Genomic DNA, 16,126 nt, shown 5'->3' on the forward strand with positions numbered 1-16,126 from the left:
CAAACACAAGTGCTTAAATGTGAAAATATGCCCAAGGATGAACAAAGTGCAAATCACAAGTTAAGGTATGTTTCTAAGCCTTAGTACATTGGTTTTGTGTACTAATATATTTGTCTAAGTGTTAGAAACAGATAGAAGAAGAGAAGAGAAGACTTGGCTGTGTACAGCCAAGGGGCTGCTTCGGTCTGGGGCACCGGACTGTCCGGTGGTGCACCGGACAGTGTCCGGTGGTGCACCGGACAGTGTCCGGTGCGCCAGGCTGCCTCGGCCGAAGAGGCCGCTCTCGGGTTTTTCTCCGGCGACTTCGGCTAAAATTCACCGGACTGTCCGGTGTGCACCGGACTGTCCGGTGAGCCAACGGTCGGCCGGGCCAACGGTCGGCCGCGCGATCGGCGCGCGACACGTGGCCAAGCCAACGGTCGGAAGGAAGCACCGGACTGTCCGGTGCGCCAGATCTGCAACGGTCGGCAACGGTCGGCTTCGCCATTTAAGGAAACAAATCGGGCACCGGACAGTGTCCGGTGTGCACCGGACTGTCCGGTGCGCCCGACGACAGAAGGCAAGGATAGCCTTCCAGATGTGCTCTCAACGGCTCCTAGCTGCCTTGGGGCTATAAAAGGGACCCCTAGGCGCATGGAGGAGTACACCAAGCATTCCTACAACTCTTCTAAGCACCAAGACATCAATCTCACGCATTCGTTTCATTGTGATAGCATATAGAGCTCTTGTGGAGTTGTGAACTCCTTGTGTTGCGTTGCGAGCTCTTGTTGCGACTTGTGTGCGTGTTGTTGCTCTGATTTTCGAGTCTTGTGTGCGTTGCTCATTCCCACCTTACTCCGTATTTCTTTGTGAACTCAATTGTAAGGGCGAGAGACTCCAAGTTGTGGAGATTCCTCGCAAACGGGAAAAGATCAAAGGAAAGAAAAACACCGTGGTATTCAAGTTGATCATTGGATCACTTGAGAGGAGTTGAGTGCAACTCTCGTCCGTTGGGACGCCACAACGTGGAGTAGGCAAGTTTTGTACTTGGCCGAACCACGGGATAACCACCGTGTCAACTCTGTGATTGCTTTCTTGTGGTTATCGTGTTTTGAGCTCTCTCTAGCCACTTGGCCATACTTGTGCTAACCCTTAACAAGTTTTTGTGGCTTAAGTTTTGAACTTTTACAGGATCACCTATTCACCCCCCCCTCTAGGTGCTCTCAATTGGTATCAGAGCCGTTCTCTTCAAGAAAGGGACTAACCGCCCGAAGAGATGGATCCTAAGGGGAAGGGAATTGTGATCAACGACAAGGAAAAGGAGTCCTTCGTCAACGAGCCAAGGGATGACAAGTCCAATGACTCGGGCTCGGGCCACAAGCGAAGAGATGGGAAGAAGAAGAAGACAAGACGCATCAAGGAGATCGTCTACTACGACAGTGATGAGTCCTCTTCTTCCCAAAAGGACGACGACCACGACAAACAAAGGAAACCGGTTAATTCTAACTTTTCTTTTGACTACTCTCGTATTCCGCAAAGTTCAAATTCACATTTGCTTTCTATTCCACTCGGCAAGCCCCCACACTTTGATGGGGAGGACTACGGATTTTGGAGCCACAAAATGCGTAGTCACCTATTCTCTCTCCATCCTAGCATATGGGAGATTTTAGATAGTGGAATGCACTTTAATAGTTCGGATAGTCCTATATTCATTAATGAGCAAATCCATAAGAATGCACAAGCTACTACTGTTCTTCTAGCCTCATTGTGCAGGGATGAATATAATAAAGTGAGTGGCTTGGATAACGCCAAGCAAATCTGGGATACCCTCAAGATCTCTCATGAGGGAAATGACGCTACCTTGCTCACCAAAATGGAGTTGGTGGAGGGCGAGCTTGGACGGTTCGCGATGATAAGGGGCGAGGAGCCAACTCAAACATACAACCGGCTCAAGACCCTTGTCAACAAGATAAGGAGCTACGGAAGCACGCGTTGGACGGATCACGACGTCGTCCGCCTAATGCTCAGGTCATTTACCGTTATTGATCCTCATCTCGTGAACAATATTCGTGAGAATCCCAGGTACACGATGATGACGCCCGAAGAAGTACTTGGAAAATTCGTGAGCGGGCGGATGATGATCAAGGAGGCAAGATACGTCGACGACGCGTTGAACGGTCCACTCCACGAGTCTCAACCCATTGCTCTAAAGGCAACAAGGAGCAAGGAGTTGCTACCTAGCAAGGTGGCGCAAATTGAGGCGGCCGGTCTTAATGAAGAAGAAATGGCCCTCATTATCAAGAGATTCAAGACGGTGCTAAAGGGTCGCAATGGACAGCCGAGCAAGACTAAGACCAAGGGGAAGCGATCATGCTTCAAATGCGGTAAGCTTGGTCATTTTATTGCTAACTGTCCTGATAATGAAAGTGACCAGGAAAAGGGAAACAAGAGGGAAAAGAAGAAGCATTATAAGAAGGCAAAGGGCGAGGCGCATCTAGGCAAGGAGTGGGACTCGGATTGCTCCTCGTCCGACTCCGACAATGAAGGACTCGCCGCCACCGCCTTCAACAAATCAACCCTCTTCCCCAACGAGCGTCACACATGCCTTATGGCAAGGGAGAAGAAGGTATGTACTCGCAACTCTACCTATGCTTCTTCAAGTGAGGACGAATCTAGTGATGAGGATGAAGTAGATTATTCATGTTTGTTCAAAGGCTTAGATAGATCTAAGATAGACAAAATTAATGAATTAATTGATGCCTTGAATGAAAAGAATATACTTTTAGAAAAGCAAGAGGATTTGTTGTATGAAGAACATGATAAGTTTGTAGAGGCTCAAAGATCCCTTGCATTAGAAATTAAGAGAAATGAAATGCTTGCTTGTGAAGTGTCAACATGCCATGATTCAATTTCTAAATTAAAGAGCATTAATGATGACTTAAATGCTAAACTAGTAGAAGCACATAAATCCAACTCTTGTGTTGAAAATATTACAATTTGCACTAGGTGTAAAGATTTTGACGTTGATGCTTGTAGTGAACACCTAGCTTCAATTTCCAAGCTTAATGATGAACTGGCTAGTCTTAATGCTCAACTTAAGACTAGCAAGAATGACTTTGATAAGCTAAAATTTGCAAGGGATGCCTACACAATTGGTAGACACCCCTCAATTAAGGATGGACTTGGCTTCAAGAGAGAAGCCAAGAACTTAACAAGCCATAAGGCTCCCATTCCCGCCAAGGAGAAAGGGAAGGCCCCTATGGCTACTAGTGCTAAAAGGAACCATGCATTTTTGTATCATGATAGAAGACAAACTAGAAATGTAAGTCATGATGCTTTTGATTCATATGTTAATGATTCTCATGCCATGTTTGCTCCTAGTTCCTCTTATGTGTATGATAGAAATGTTACTAGGAGAAATGTTGTTCCTAAAAGAAATGCTATTCATCATGTGCCTAGAAGGAATGTTATTCATGCTCCTAGGAAAATAGCAAATGAACCTTCTACAATTTATTGTGCTTTGAATGCTTCATTTGCAATTTGTAGAAAGGATAGAAAAGTAATTGCTAGGAAGTTAGGGGCAAAATGCAAAGGTGATAAAACTTGCATTTGGGTCCCTATGGAAATTGTGACTAACCTTGTAGGACCCAACAAGAGTTGGGTACCTAAGTCCCAAGCCTAAATTTGCCTTGCAGGTTTATGCATCCGGGGGTTCAAGCTGGATTATCGACAGCGGATGCACAAACCATATGACGGGGGAGAAGAAGATGTTCACCTCCTACGTCAAGAATAAGGATTCCCAAGATTCAATTATATTCGGTGATGGGAATCAAGGCAAGGTAAAAGGGTTAGGTAAAATTGCGATTTCTAATGAGCATTCTATCTCTAATGTATTTTTAGTAGAGAGTCTTGGATATAATTTGCTATCTGTTAGTCAATTATGTCATATGGGGTATAACCGTCTATTTACAAATGTAGATGTGTCTGTCTTTAGAAGAAGTGATGGCTCACTAGCTTTTAAGGGTGTATTAGACGGCAAACTTTATTTAGTTGATTTTGCAAAAGAAGAGGCCGGTCTAGATGCATGCTTAATGGCTAAGACTTGCATGGGCTGGCTGTGGCATCGCCGCTTAGCACATGTGGGGATGAAGAACCTTCACAAGCTTCTAAAGGGAGAACACGTGATAGGTTTGACTAACGTGCATTTCGAAAAAGATAGACCTTGTGCAGCTTGTCAAGCAGGTAAACAAGTGGGTGGAGCACATCACACCAAAAATGTGATGACGACATCAAGACCCCTGGAGCTGCTGCATATGGACCTCTTCGGACCTGTCGCCTATCTGAGCATAGGAGGGAGTAAGTATGGTTTAGTTATTGTTGATGACTTTTCCCGCTTCACTTGGGTGTTCTTTTTGCAGGATAAGTCTGAAACCCAAGGGACCCTCAAGCGCTTTCTCAGGAGAGCTCAAAATGAGTTTGAGCTCAAGGTGAAGAAGATAAGGAGCGACAACGGGTCCGAGTTCAAGAACCTTCAAGTGGAGGAGTTCCTTGAAGATGAAGGGATCAAGCACGAGTTCTCCGCTCCCTACACACCACAGCAAAATGGTGTGGTAGAGAGGAAGAACAGGACGCTCATCGACATGGCGAGGACGATGCTAGGAGAGTTCAAGACCCTCGAGTGCTTTTGGACGGAAGCCGTTAACACTGCTTGCCACGCCATCAACAGGGTCTACCTTCATCGCCTCCTCAAGAAGACGTCGTATGAGCTACTAACCGGTAACAAACCCAATGTATCGTACTTTCGTGTATTTGGGAGTAAATGCTACATTCTAGTAAAGAAGGGTAGAAATTCTAAGTTTGCTCCCAAAGCTGTAGAAGGGTTTTTATTAGGTTATGACTCAAATACAAAGGCGTATAGAGTCTTCAACAAATCATCGGGTTTGGTTGAAGTCTCTAGCGACGTTGTATTTGATGAGACTAATGGCTCTCCAAGAGAGCAAGTTGTTGATTGTGATGATGTAGATGAAGAAGATGTTCCGACGGCCGCTATACGGACCATGGCGATTGGAGAAGTGCGGCCACAGGAACAAGATGAGCAAGATCAACCTACTTCCTCAATTATGGTGCATCCCCCGACTCAAGACGATGAACAGGTTCATCAAAAGGAGGCGTGTGATCAAGGGGGAGCACAAGGTGATCAAGTGATGGAGGAAGAAGCGCTACCGGCACCTCCAACCCAAGTTCGAGCGATGATTCAAAGGGATCATCCCGTCGATCAAATTCTGGGTGACATTAGCAAGGGAGTAACTACTCGATCTCGATTAGTTAATTTTTGTGAACATTACTCCTTTGTCTCTTCTATTGAGCCTTTCAGGGTAGAAGAGGCCTTGCTAGATCCGGACTGGGTGTTGGCCATGCAAGAGGAGTTAAACAACTTCAAGCGCAATGAAGTTTGGACACTGGTGCCTCGTCCGAAGCAAAATGTTGTGGGAACCAAGTGGGTGTTCCGCAACAAACAGGACGAGCACGGGGTGGTGACGAGGAACAAGGCTCGACTTGTGGCAAAAGGTTATGCCCAAGTCGCAGGTTTGGATTTCGAGGAGACCTTTGCTCCTGTGGCTAGGCTAGAGTCAATTCGAATCTTGCTAGCATATGCCGCTCACCATTCTTTCAGGTTGTACCAAATGGATGTGAAGAGCGCTTTCCTCAACGGGCCAATCAAGGAGGAGGTGTACGTGGAGCAACCCCCTGGCTTCGAGGATGAACGGTATCCCGACCATGTGTGTAAGCTCTCTAAGGCGCTCTATGGACTTAAGCAAGCCCCAAGAGCATGGTATGAATGCCTTAGAGACTTTTTACTTGCTAATGCTTTCAAGGTTGGGAAGGCCGATCCAACTCTTTTTACAAAGACATGTGATGGTGATTTGTTTGTGTGCCAAATTTATGTCGATGACATAATATTTGGTTCTACTAACCAAAAGTCTTGTGAAGAGTTTAGCAGGGTGATGACGCAGAAATTCGAGATGTCGATGATGGGCGAGTTGAACTACTTCCTTGGGTTCCAAGTGAAGCAACTCAAGGACGGCACCTTCATCTCCCAAACGAAGTACACGCAAGATCTGCTAAAGCGGTTTGGGATGAAGGACGCCAAGCCCGCAAAGACTCCGATGGGGACCGACGGACACACCGACCTCAACAAAGGAGGTAAGTCCGTTGATCAAAAAGCATACCGGTCAATGATAGGTTCTTTGCTTTACTTATGTGCTAGTAGACCGGATATTATGCTTAGCGTATGCATGTGTGCTAGATTTCAATCCGATCCTAAGGAGTGTCACTTAGTGGCGGTGAAGCGAATTCTTAGATATTTAGTTGCTACGCCTTGCTTCGGACTCTGGTATCCAAAGGGGTCTACCTTTGACTTGGTTGGATACTCAGACTCCGACTATGCTGGATGTAAGGTCGATAGGAAGAGTACATCGGGGACGTGCCAATTCTTAGGAAGGTCCCTGGTGTCATGGAACTCTAAGAAACAAACATCCGTTGCCCTATCCACCGCTGAGGCCGAGTATGTTGCCGCAGGACAGTGTTGCGCGCAACTACTTTGGATGAGGCAAACCCTCAGGGACTTTGGCTACAATCTGAGCAAAGTCCCACTCCTATGTGACAATGAGAGTGCTATCCGCATGGCGGAAAATCCTGTTGAACACAGCCGCACAAAGCACATAGACATCCGGCATCACTTTTTGAGAGACCACCAGCAAAAGGGAGATATCGAAGTGTTTCATGTTAGCACCGAGAACCAGCTAGCCGATATCTTTACCAAGCCTCTAGATGAGAAGACCTTTTGCAGGCTGCGTAGTGAGCTAAATGTCTTAGATTCGCGGAACTTGGATTGAATTGTAGCATACATGTGTTTATGCATTTGATCAGGTTCATTCTGCATTTTGTTGCTTATTGTGGTGCTCAAGTTGTACCAACACTCCCTGGACCTCACAAGTCCGTTGCAAAGTGATGCACATGTTTAGGGGGAGATGTGTTACAACTTGACCCTTTGAGACTAACCATTTGCTTGAGTTTGCTTGACTTAGTCTTGAAGGAGGATTGAAAGGGAAAAGGTGGACTTGGACCATGAAAGACTTCCACTGCACTCCGATGAGAGGGTAACTAATTCCAAGTTCATCTCATGAAATCTTATTGCCATTTGCTCTTAATTGAAGACTTTGGTGAGGCAATGGGGTTAAAAGGCCAAGATTGATCCCGTTTTGGTGCTTGATGCCAAAGGGGGAGAAAATAAAGGCCAAAGCAATTAAATGGATCAGCTACCACTTGAGAGATTTTGAAAATAGTAGAGTTTTTGTTGTGTCAAAAGCTTTTATTGTCTTTTATTGTCTCTCTTGTCAAAAGTTGGCTTCTTGTGGGGAGAAGTATTGATTATGGGAAATAGGGGGAGTTTTTGAAATCTTTGATCAATCTCTTTTGGAATGACTCTCTTTATGCTTCAACATGTGTGTTTGACTTAGAAATAGAGATTTGAGTTTGATTTGCAAAAACAAACCAAGTGGTGGCAAAGGATGATCCATATATGCCAAAATTGAATAAAACCAATTTGAGTTTTTATTTGAAGTGATTTTGCACTTGTGCTATCTACTTTATGTTGTGTTGGCATAAATCACCAAAAAGGGGGAGATTGAAAGGGAAATGTGCCTTTGGGCCATTTCTAAGTATTTTGGTGATTGAGTGCAAACACAAGTGCTTAAATGTGAAAATATGCCCAAGGATGAACAAAGTGCAAATCACAAGTTAAGGTATGTTTCTAAGCCTTAGTACATTGGTTTTGTGTACTAATATATTTGTCTAAGTGTTAGAAACAGATAGAAGAAGAGAAGAGAAGACTTGGCTGTGTACAGCCAAGGGGCTGCTTCGGTCTGGGGCACCGGACTGTCCGGTGGTGCACCGGACAGTGTCCGGTGGTGCACCGGACAGTGTCCGGTGCGCCAGGCTGCCTCGGCCGAAGAGGCCGCTCTCGGGTTTTTCTCCGGCGACTTCGGCTAAAATTCACCGGACTGTCCGGTGTGCACCGGACTGTCCGGTGAGCCAACGGTCGGCCGGGCCAACGGTCGGCCGCGCGATCGGCGCGCGACACGTGGCCAAGCCAACGGTCGGAAGGAAGCACCGGACTGTCCGGTGTGCACCGGACTGTCCGGTGCGCCAGATCTGCAACGGTCGGCAACGGTCGGCTTCGCCATTTAAGGAAACAAATCGGGCACCGGACAGTGTCCGGTGTGCACCGGACTGTCCGGTGCGCCCGACGACAGAAGGCAAGGATAGCCTTCCAGATGTGCTCTCAACGGCTCCTAGCTGCCTTGGGGCTATAAAAGGGACCCCTAGGCGCATGGAGGAGTACACCAAGCATTCCTACAACTCTTCTAAGCACCAAGACATCAATCTCACGCATTCGTTTCATTGTGATAGCATATAGAGCTCTTGTGGAGTTGTGAACTCCTTGTGTTGCGTTGCGAGCTCTTGTTGCGACTTGTGTGCGTGTTGTTGCTCTGATTTTCAAGTCTTGTGTGCGTTGCTCATTCCCACCTTACTCCGTATTTCTTTGTGAACTCAATTGTAAGGGCGAGAGACTCCAAGTTGTGGAGATTCCTCGCAAACGGGAAAAGATCAAAGGAAAGAAAAACACCGTGGTATTCAAGTTGATCATTGGATCACTTGAGAGGAGTTGAGTGCAACTCTCGTCCGTTGGGACGCCACAACGTGGAGTAGGCAAGTTTTGTACTTGGCCGAACCACGGGATAACCACCGTGTCAACTCTGTGATTGCTTTCTTGTGGTTATCGTGTTTTGAGCTCTCTCTAGCCACTTGGCCATACTTGTGCTAACCCTTAACAAGTTTTTGTGGCTTAAGTTTTGAACTTTTACAGGATCACCTATTCACCCCCCCCTCTAGGTGCTCTCAATAAGAACAAGCATTCAAGCATATAGATACTTATAAAAATATTTTTGTCTTTGTTCCTAAGAGTAGGTCTCCTATTCCCAAAGGTCACTTTGGGCACGAGATTTCAAAGTGTGAAACCCACATTTGTCTTTAGAAAGAAAAGGTAAGAATAATCAGAGTAAGCGGAAATAGATGAGAAAGATTAAGAAAAGTTTAGAAAAGAATCAGAGTAGCAAAGGTAAGTAGATAATGGTTGTCCAGTTCTATCTAGGTTTCGTCCTACAGTCAACATTCCTCTGATACCACTTCTGTCACACCCGGGTTTCGGGGCACCAAGACCCGGGCGCGAACATAATCACCAGGTGTGCTGGGACCAAGTCTCACACATATGATGAATCATGGCACAGGATCGAATGTCACATCTTTACTATGTAATCGGAGTTTTGAACAAAATAAATAAATAATTACATTATATGGAGACAACGGTCCAGCAACCCAAAGTTGACTGGGAGACGACGGCCTAGATCTCTCACGAACTCATCGCAACATCCTCCATGCGCCTCATCCTGCGGTACCTGTTCTTGACCTGTGGGGGTGTAAGACAACAAGAGTGAACTCACATACGTTCATCGCTCAACAAGTTGTGGGGAATAATGTGCATGAACTCACCAAAGGTGGGAGCTCACGTGAAGTGTAAGGCTTACCAAAGAGGATGGTTAGAGCTGAGCATTGCTTTTAAAGTTGGTCAAAATTTTATTAGCAATTACTAAGTATAAGTAAATACCAACCCAATTAAGTAGTAGAACAAAAGTAACAACACCACCTGCGATGCAATGCATATGACAAATTGAGTTTAAGTTCCATAATTTAATCATCAGAGAGTCCTGAGCTGCTCATAACCGTGAGCTCGGCTAGTATACCAGTTTTACACTCTGCAGAGGTTGTACCCTTTACCCACAAGTCATGTTACCCATCTGCCAAGGGATCACGACTTCCCATACACCTCTACCGAGGAGGCGAGGCAGGGTAACACTACGAGGTCTTTACAAAGTTCCACTAGCTTCAGAAAACCCGCTACAGTTTATAGGAAGCTCCAATGCAGGGTTCTTGCCTGACTGCCATCACAGCAAAATCAACCAAGGACCTCCCTACACTAACCACTCCCCTACTGCCCTTGCCCCTTTCGGGTAAGGTAGTCCTCCAATAGCTTTCCTAATTAATCAGCCAAGGGCGTCCATAAACCCTTGTGGTGGCACGTGTTTCTCAAGTTAAGCTCTATGTTCCAATTAACATTAATGATCTTGACATGAACATAAATAGAATAACAAAATAACTGGAACATAGATATGATAAATAATTATCCCAAATCCATGTAAAGCAATAGCAAACTACCCATGTGATTCAGGGGTAAACAAGGTAATGAGATAAACAATTTAGGGTAACCTATTGGGTCCCATCAAAATTAATCTATGCATGAATAAATGATATTAAAGAACATTATTGGGTAAAAAGTGGTCAAGGGCACAACTTGCCTGGGACTTGAGATTCCAGGTACCAGGATGATCTTCAGGAGACACGTGTCCTCACTGCTAAACGTAGCAATACAGACAAATATAGTATAGGCAAAATTAACATTACACCAAACATAAGAACAAACTGTATGATAATAATCTACGCGTTGCTATGAGATCGTGGGTTCAAGAATCGATAAATTTGGAGTTACGGTTATTAAGTTATGAATTTCCGAAATTATTTAGTGCTTAGAATAGATTAATCCTAATGAACAATTTTAATTCAAGTTTCATGGTTAAACAAAGGTACTAGGTGATAAACAATATTAATACAAAATTATTTCAACTAGAATGAATCAATTTGAAGCTAAATTCATCAAGTTATGAATTTCCTAAGTTTGGGACATTATTTTGCATTAAAAAGAATTTCTGTATTAAATTTAATAGATTTCTGAGTTACTTGGACTGCGGCCACAAATCTCCTGAAGCCCAGGGTCGAATATGCAAATTCTAGGACCCGCTGGTAATTATTTTAATACCGACCTGTACTGCGGGTTGATTGCTTAAAACAGTAGGGGCTCTTTTGAAAGATGGCTAGGCCAAAGGGGTACGCGCCAATCTGTGCCATCCGATCAAGTGTGGGCGGCCCAGATTAGATCCCCATATAAGTGAATCGGTGCGCAACACAGACCGTTGGATCAAAAGGATACGATCACGATTTAAAACACTAGCGATGGAATCTCATACGCGCGATCCCAATCCAACGACATAGCCTCGATGAAACGAAAGGGTAAACTAAGATCTAATCCTAGCCACCCATCATAAGATCGACGGCCACAGACCTGTCTTCCACCCATCAACATGCCACGGTGGCACAGTTGCGACCGAGGCGGCGCTCCCGCCGGAGTACGGCCGAACAAGAGCCTCGCCCCACTATTCCTTAATCCCAACGGTTCTACGAGATTCTGTGATCACGTCGGAGAGGGTTGATGGCTTACCGAAGGCAAAGACGACCGCTAGGATACTATCCACAGCTAGCGGCGACATCCGAGCTTCCTTGCGAAGGCCGACGAGGAATTGCTCCATCCCAAAGTAATTTCGCAGATGTAATCACCTACCGACGCCACACGGGACACCACGCCTATTGCCTCGACCAATCCCCGCGTCTGGACCGGCGTCGCGCACAGGGAACGGCCATGGCGGTAATCTCCCTCCTGTTCTTGCGGCAGTGGCGAGGGAAGAGGCCCGGTCCGCCTAGCGCCGCATGCACATGAAAATTCCCGAGCGCCTATGGTGCTGCGAATGCCCCCGGGTCTCCGCGCCCTGATCAATCGCGGGGAATCAAGACGACCACGGCGGTGGCCGTCATCTCTCTCATGGCGGTCTCTCTTTGCTCTCTAATGGCGCTTAAGCTCGGCTCCGGAGATCCTAGCTCCACAGCACAGCCACGGTCTACCTCTCGCCAATACGATGGAGAAGAGGGGTGTCATGGTCGGTTCTATTTATGAGCCGTGATGAATAGGGATTGGATCGGCATGCAGTATCCGAGCGGGATCTATGGCGGCGTCCACGCTGTTCTGGTAGAGAAGATAAGTCCGACCAAGCGGACCCACGCGTCGATGACTGCTCTACAACACGTAAACACCGAACGAGTGACCGACCCTGTGGCCCCACCCGCAGAGCAGGGTCAGGCGGGCCAGGCAGGAGAATTGGACCGCGAGGGAGGATAGTGGAGTGGGCCGAGGATGCAGGAATTCGGCCCAAACATGGTTTTTTTCTTTTATTTTATATTTTATGTTTTCCTTTATATTTTCTATTTCAGATATCCAAATCAAATTCAAATCCCTATTTTGAAGTTCTAGTTTCCAATATAAAACATGATTCAATTATGAATACAAACGCTACTATTTTCAGTATTAGTATTTATTCTTCTTCCCTTTATATAATTCTAATAAATGATTCAATCACAATTTCTCTCCTTATTTCAAAATAGATTCAGTTTCAATTTTTGAATTAAATTTGAATGCAGTTCAACTCCAACTAAATTAAATGCTCACACAAAAAAAACTCCTATATGGATGAAAGAATATTAATAAATTTATTTATTTATTATCATCCTATTTAGGTAAAAGCATTGTTTAAAATATGAAATTCGTGCACCCAAAAATATAAAATCCTTTCGAGAGTATTTCAACAAGGGAATTCATATAGGGATGCTTTTACAAAGTCTTTATTAGAAATCACTCATTTTAGGAGATGTGACTTCAAGTTAAATCCCTAGTTAGAATTTTAGGGTGTAACACCACCTTTAACTGCAAGAGGCCACAACCTAGAAGTACAACTCGAAGAAAAAAAGGACACGGAAGGTTGAAAGACCCTCACAACATATGGACACTGTGCTAGTATATTATAACAAATATAGAATAGTCTTATAAGACTTCATTAAGAGAATGTTTGGTTTATATGAACCAAATTTTAGTTACACAGTTTTATTTTATTTTAATCCCTAAATTATTAAATACAGAAACTAAAAACTATTTATTTTTTATATTTAGCATTTTAAAAACTAAAATAAACTAAAATAAAATAAAATGGACTAAAAATTAACAACCAAACACCCACTAAACAGTACAGAGAATCAAACAATCGACGAGGTGTCCACCTCAGCACAGGCTGGATGAACGGACAGACCGCGCGACGATTCACGCTGCAACGGGAAGACGAAGCAGACGAGATCTCGCGCACAAGAGCACAAAAGCCATAAACACCTCCTTCCTCGTCTGCCCTTGATGGAGCTCCGGCCGTTTCAAAAACCCCTATCCCCCGCCCCGCGCCACGCGGCTGCGTCTGCGCATCCTCGGCCCTTGGCCCGCGTCGCCTTGCGCCGGACGCCGCGCTGCTTCTGATTTCCGACCTCTCCTACTGGGGGGTCGGCCGGATTCCGCATGTCCTTGTCGTGTTGGAGGGTGCGGTTTCCTGGTGCGGATGTGAGGGAAGCCGGGAGGGGCAGGGAAGGAATGCAGAGGTCGCGGAAGGCCCTTCTGCGGAGGACGGCGGCGGCGCAGGTGCAGAGCGCAGTGGCGGAGGCTGCTGGTAACGGGAGGAAGAGGCGTCTGTACGGCTTCTCCGTCTCCCTCGTCGTCACCTTGTGGGTCGCCGTGCTCCTGCTCCACTCCCTGGTCGGGCACGGCGATGGTCAACGAGGTATAACCGTCTTCCCTCTTCCGCTGTATCTCGCCCCGGCCATTTCTCAATCCGTCTTGAAGAGTCAGCCGCGTAGCTGCTTGCGTGTTGGTGATCGTGACACGCAAACCGATGCCCCGGGGCTATCCTATGCTGCTAAGTGCTATGCAGCCGATCAGACTGTGAGGCGCCATCGAAGTCCGTCACAATTTGCCCGGCTGTCATATGCAGCCGATCAGACTGCGGGGTGCCATCGAAGTCTGTCGCAACATACCCCAGCTGTCCTATGCAGCCGATCAGACTGCGAGGCGTCATCGAAGTCCGTCACAACTTGGTAGATCCGGGTGCCTTTTTTCGTTCCTTCTGAATACAAGTCGATGGTTGTTAGACTTACCGATGAGGCGATGACCCCCCCTCCCCCACATTTCTTTGTGCTGGAGCTGCTAATTTATCATGTGTTTTAAAATATTATAAATTACATATGTGTTGTCTGGTTTCTGCAGATGGAGGCGGTTCTGGTGTCGATATTACTTTTATCGAGCCTGCCTTGAATGGTGGTCCTGTTAATTCGGCTGTACAGGAAGTGCATGGAGAGAATTTGGCAGTGCCGGGTGATACCTGTGTTGGATCTGTCGAAAATGCTGTGCTTCCAGAGGACACGCTGGTGCAAGCAGCTCAGTTGTGCTCCAATGATGAGGCACGGAGTGAGAACACAGAAGCTCTAACAAAAAACAATCAGGTTGAGCTTTCAGGGGATCAGTGTGGGTATCTTCCTCAGCCAGATTTTGATTCTGGAGTTCAACCAGGGGAGAAGGTGGAGAGTGAAGATTTGCCGAGACCACCAAGACTATCACGGGTTGCTCCTCCTGATCTTGATGAATTCAAGACAAGAGCAATTGCTGAAAGGGGACCTGGTATTTCTAGTCAACCTGGTAATGTCATCCACCGAAGGGAGCCTAGCGGGAAGTTGTATAATTATGCCGCGGCATCTAAAGGGGCTAAGGTTCTGGATTTCAATAAGGAGGCTAAGGGTGCTTCCAACATCTTAGATAAAGACAAAGACAAGTACCTCCGCAATGCTTGCTCAGCAGAGGGGAAGTTTGTCATCATAGAGCTTTCTGAAGAAACTTTAGTAGATACAATTGCAATCGCAAATTTTGAGCATTATTCGTCTAATCCAAAAGAATTTGAACTGCTGAGCAGTCTGACATATCCCACAGAAAACTGGGAAACTCTTGGAAGATTCACTGCCGCAAATGCAAGGCTTGCTCAGAATTTTACTTTTCTTGAGCCAAAGTGGGCTAGATATTTGAAACTGAACTTGGTAAGCCATTATGGTTCTGAGTTCTACTGTACTCTCAGTATGCTCGAAGTGTATGGAATGGATGCTGTAGAAAAGATGCTTGAAAACTTGATTCCAGTTGAGCATAAGAAAACGGAACCTGGTGGCAAGTTAAAGGAACCCATTGAGCAAATTCCTTTGAAAGAGTCTGCTGGAGGAAAGGAATCCTCACAGGAACCACTTGACGAAGATGAATTTGAACTAGAAGATGGTAAACCAAATGGACATGGTGATCCATCGAAGAATGGTGCTAGTGATCCAGTTTCAGAGACAAGGACACTTCAGGCTGGCAGGATTCCTGGAGATACTGTTCTTAAGGTGCTAATGCAGAAAGTTCAATCTCTTGACGTGAGCTTCTCTGTCTTGGAGAGGTACCTAGTGGAGTTGAACAACAGATATGGGCAAATATTTAAAGATTTTGATTCCGATATTGATAGCAAAGATGCCTTGTTAGAGAAGATCAAAACAGAGCTGAAGAATCTTGAGAGCAGCAAGGACAGCATTGTATGTATATGTCTGTACTTAAATTTTCCTTGAGCTATTGAGCATCTGCTAATTTGGTATTTAATGATATATTTTCTTGGTTTCAGATGAATGAAATTGAAGGTATCATCTCCTGGAAAGTAGTTGCTTCCTCGCAACTAAACCAGCTTGTCCTAGATAATGCTCTACTCAGGTTTGTACATTAATATTAACGTATTCCTTTTCCTCGCTCCCAATTCATGATCATGATGTACACACAACTTGAGTTGCTTCAGCATGTGCTCATAGAAGTATATTTGATACACATTACCTTGCTGATCTCTCTGTTATGTTTCCGCAGATCGGAATTTGAAACATTTCGGCAAAAACAGGCTGACATGGAGAACAGGAGTCTTGCCGTTATTTTCCTCAGTTTTGTTTTCGCTTGCCTAGCTCTTGCTAAGCTGTCTATAGGCATCATGTCCAGATTTTGTAGATTCTATGACTTTGAGAAGTTCCATAATGTAAGATCCGGGTGGCTTGTGCTGCTGCTTAGCAGTTGCATCATATCCACCATTTTGATAATACAGTAACACAAGCATTCAACCTCACATGTTCAAGGAATCAAGGCTGTACATTATAGTCGCATGAGGTTTCTGTTTCAAAAACAAACTATACCTCTTTCACAGCTCATGCAATTTCAAAC

General features: G+C 45.4%; 1 protein-coding gene across 1 annotated transcript; it reads left to right on the forward strand.

Annotated features, from left to right (window-relative positions):
- Window positions 1–13,157: 13,157 nt before the first annotated feature.
- Window positions 13,158–16,033, forward strand: LOC100502541 (uncharacterized). The gene is given in 4 exon segments (NM_001197012.1): window positions 13,158–13,637; window positions 14,120–15,462; window positions 15,549–15,634; window positions 15,782–16,033. Coding segments are annotated over 4 exon segments (1,920 nt in total). The 5' UTR covers window positions 13,158–13,378; the 3' UTR covers window positions 16,014–16,033.
- The last annotated feature ends 93 nt before the right edge of the window (window positions 16,034–16,126 follow it).

This window comes from Zea mays, chromosome 8, assembly GCF_902167145.1.
Source record: "Zea mays cultivar B73 chromosome 8, Zm-B73-REFERENCE-NAM-5.0, whole genome shotgun sequence".
Taxonomy (NCBI): Eukaryota; Viridiplantae; Streptophyta; class Magnoliopsida; order Poales; family Poaceae; genus Zea; species Zea mays.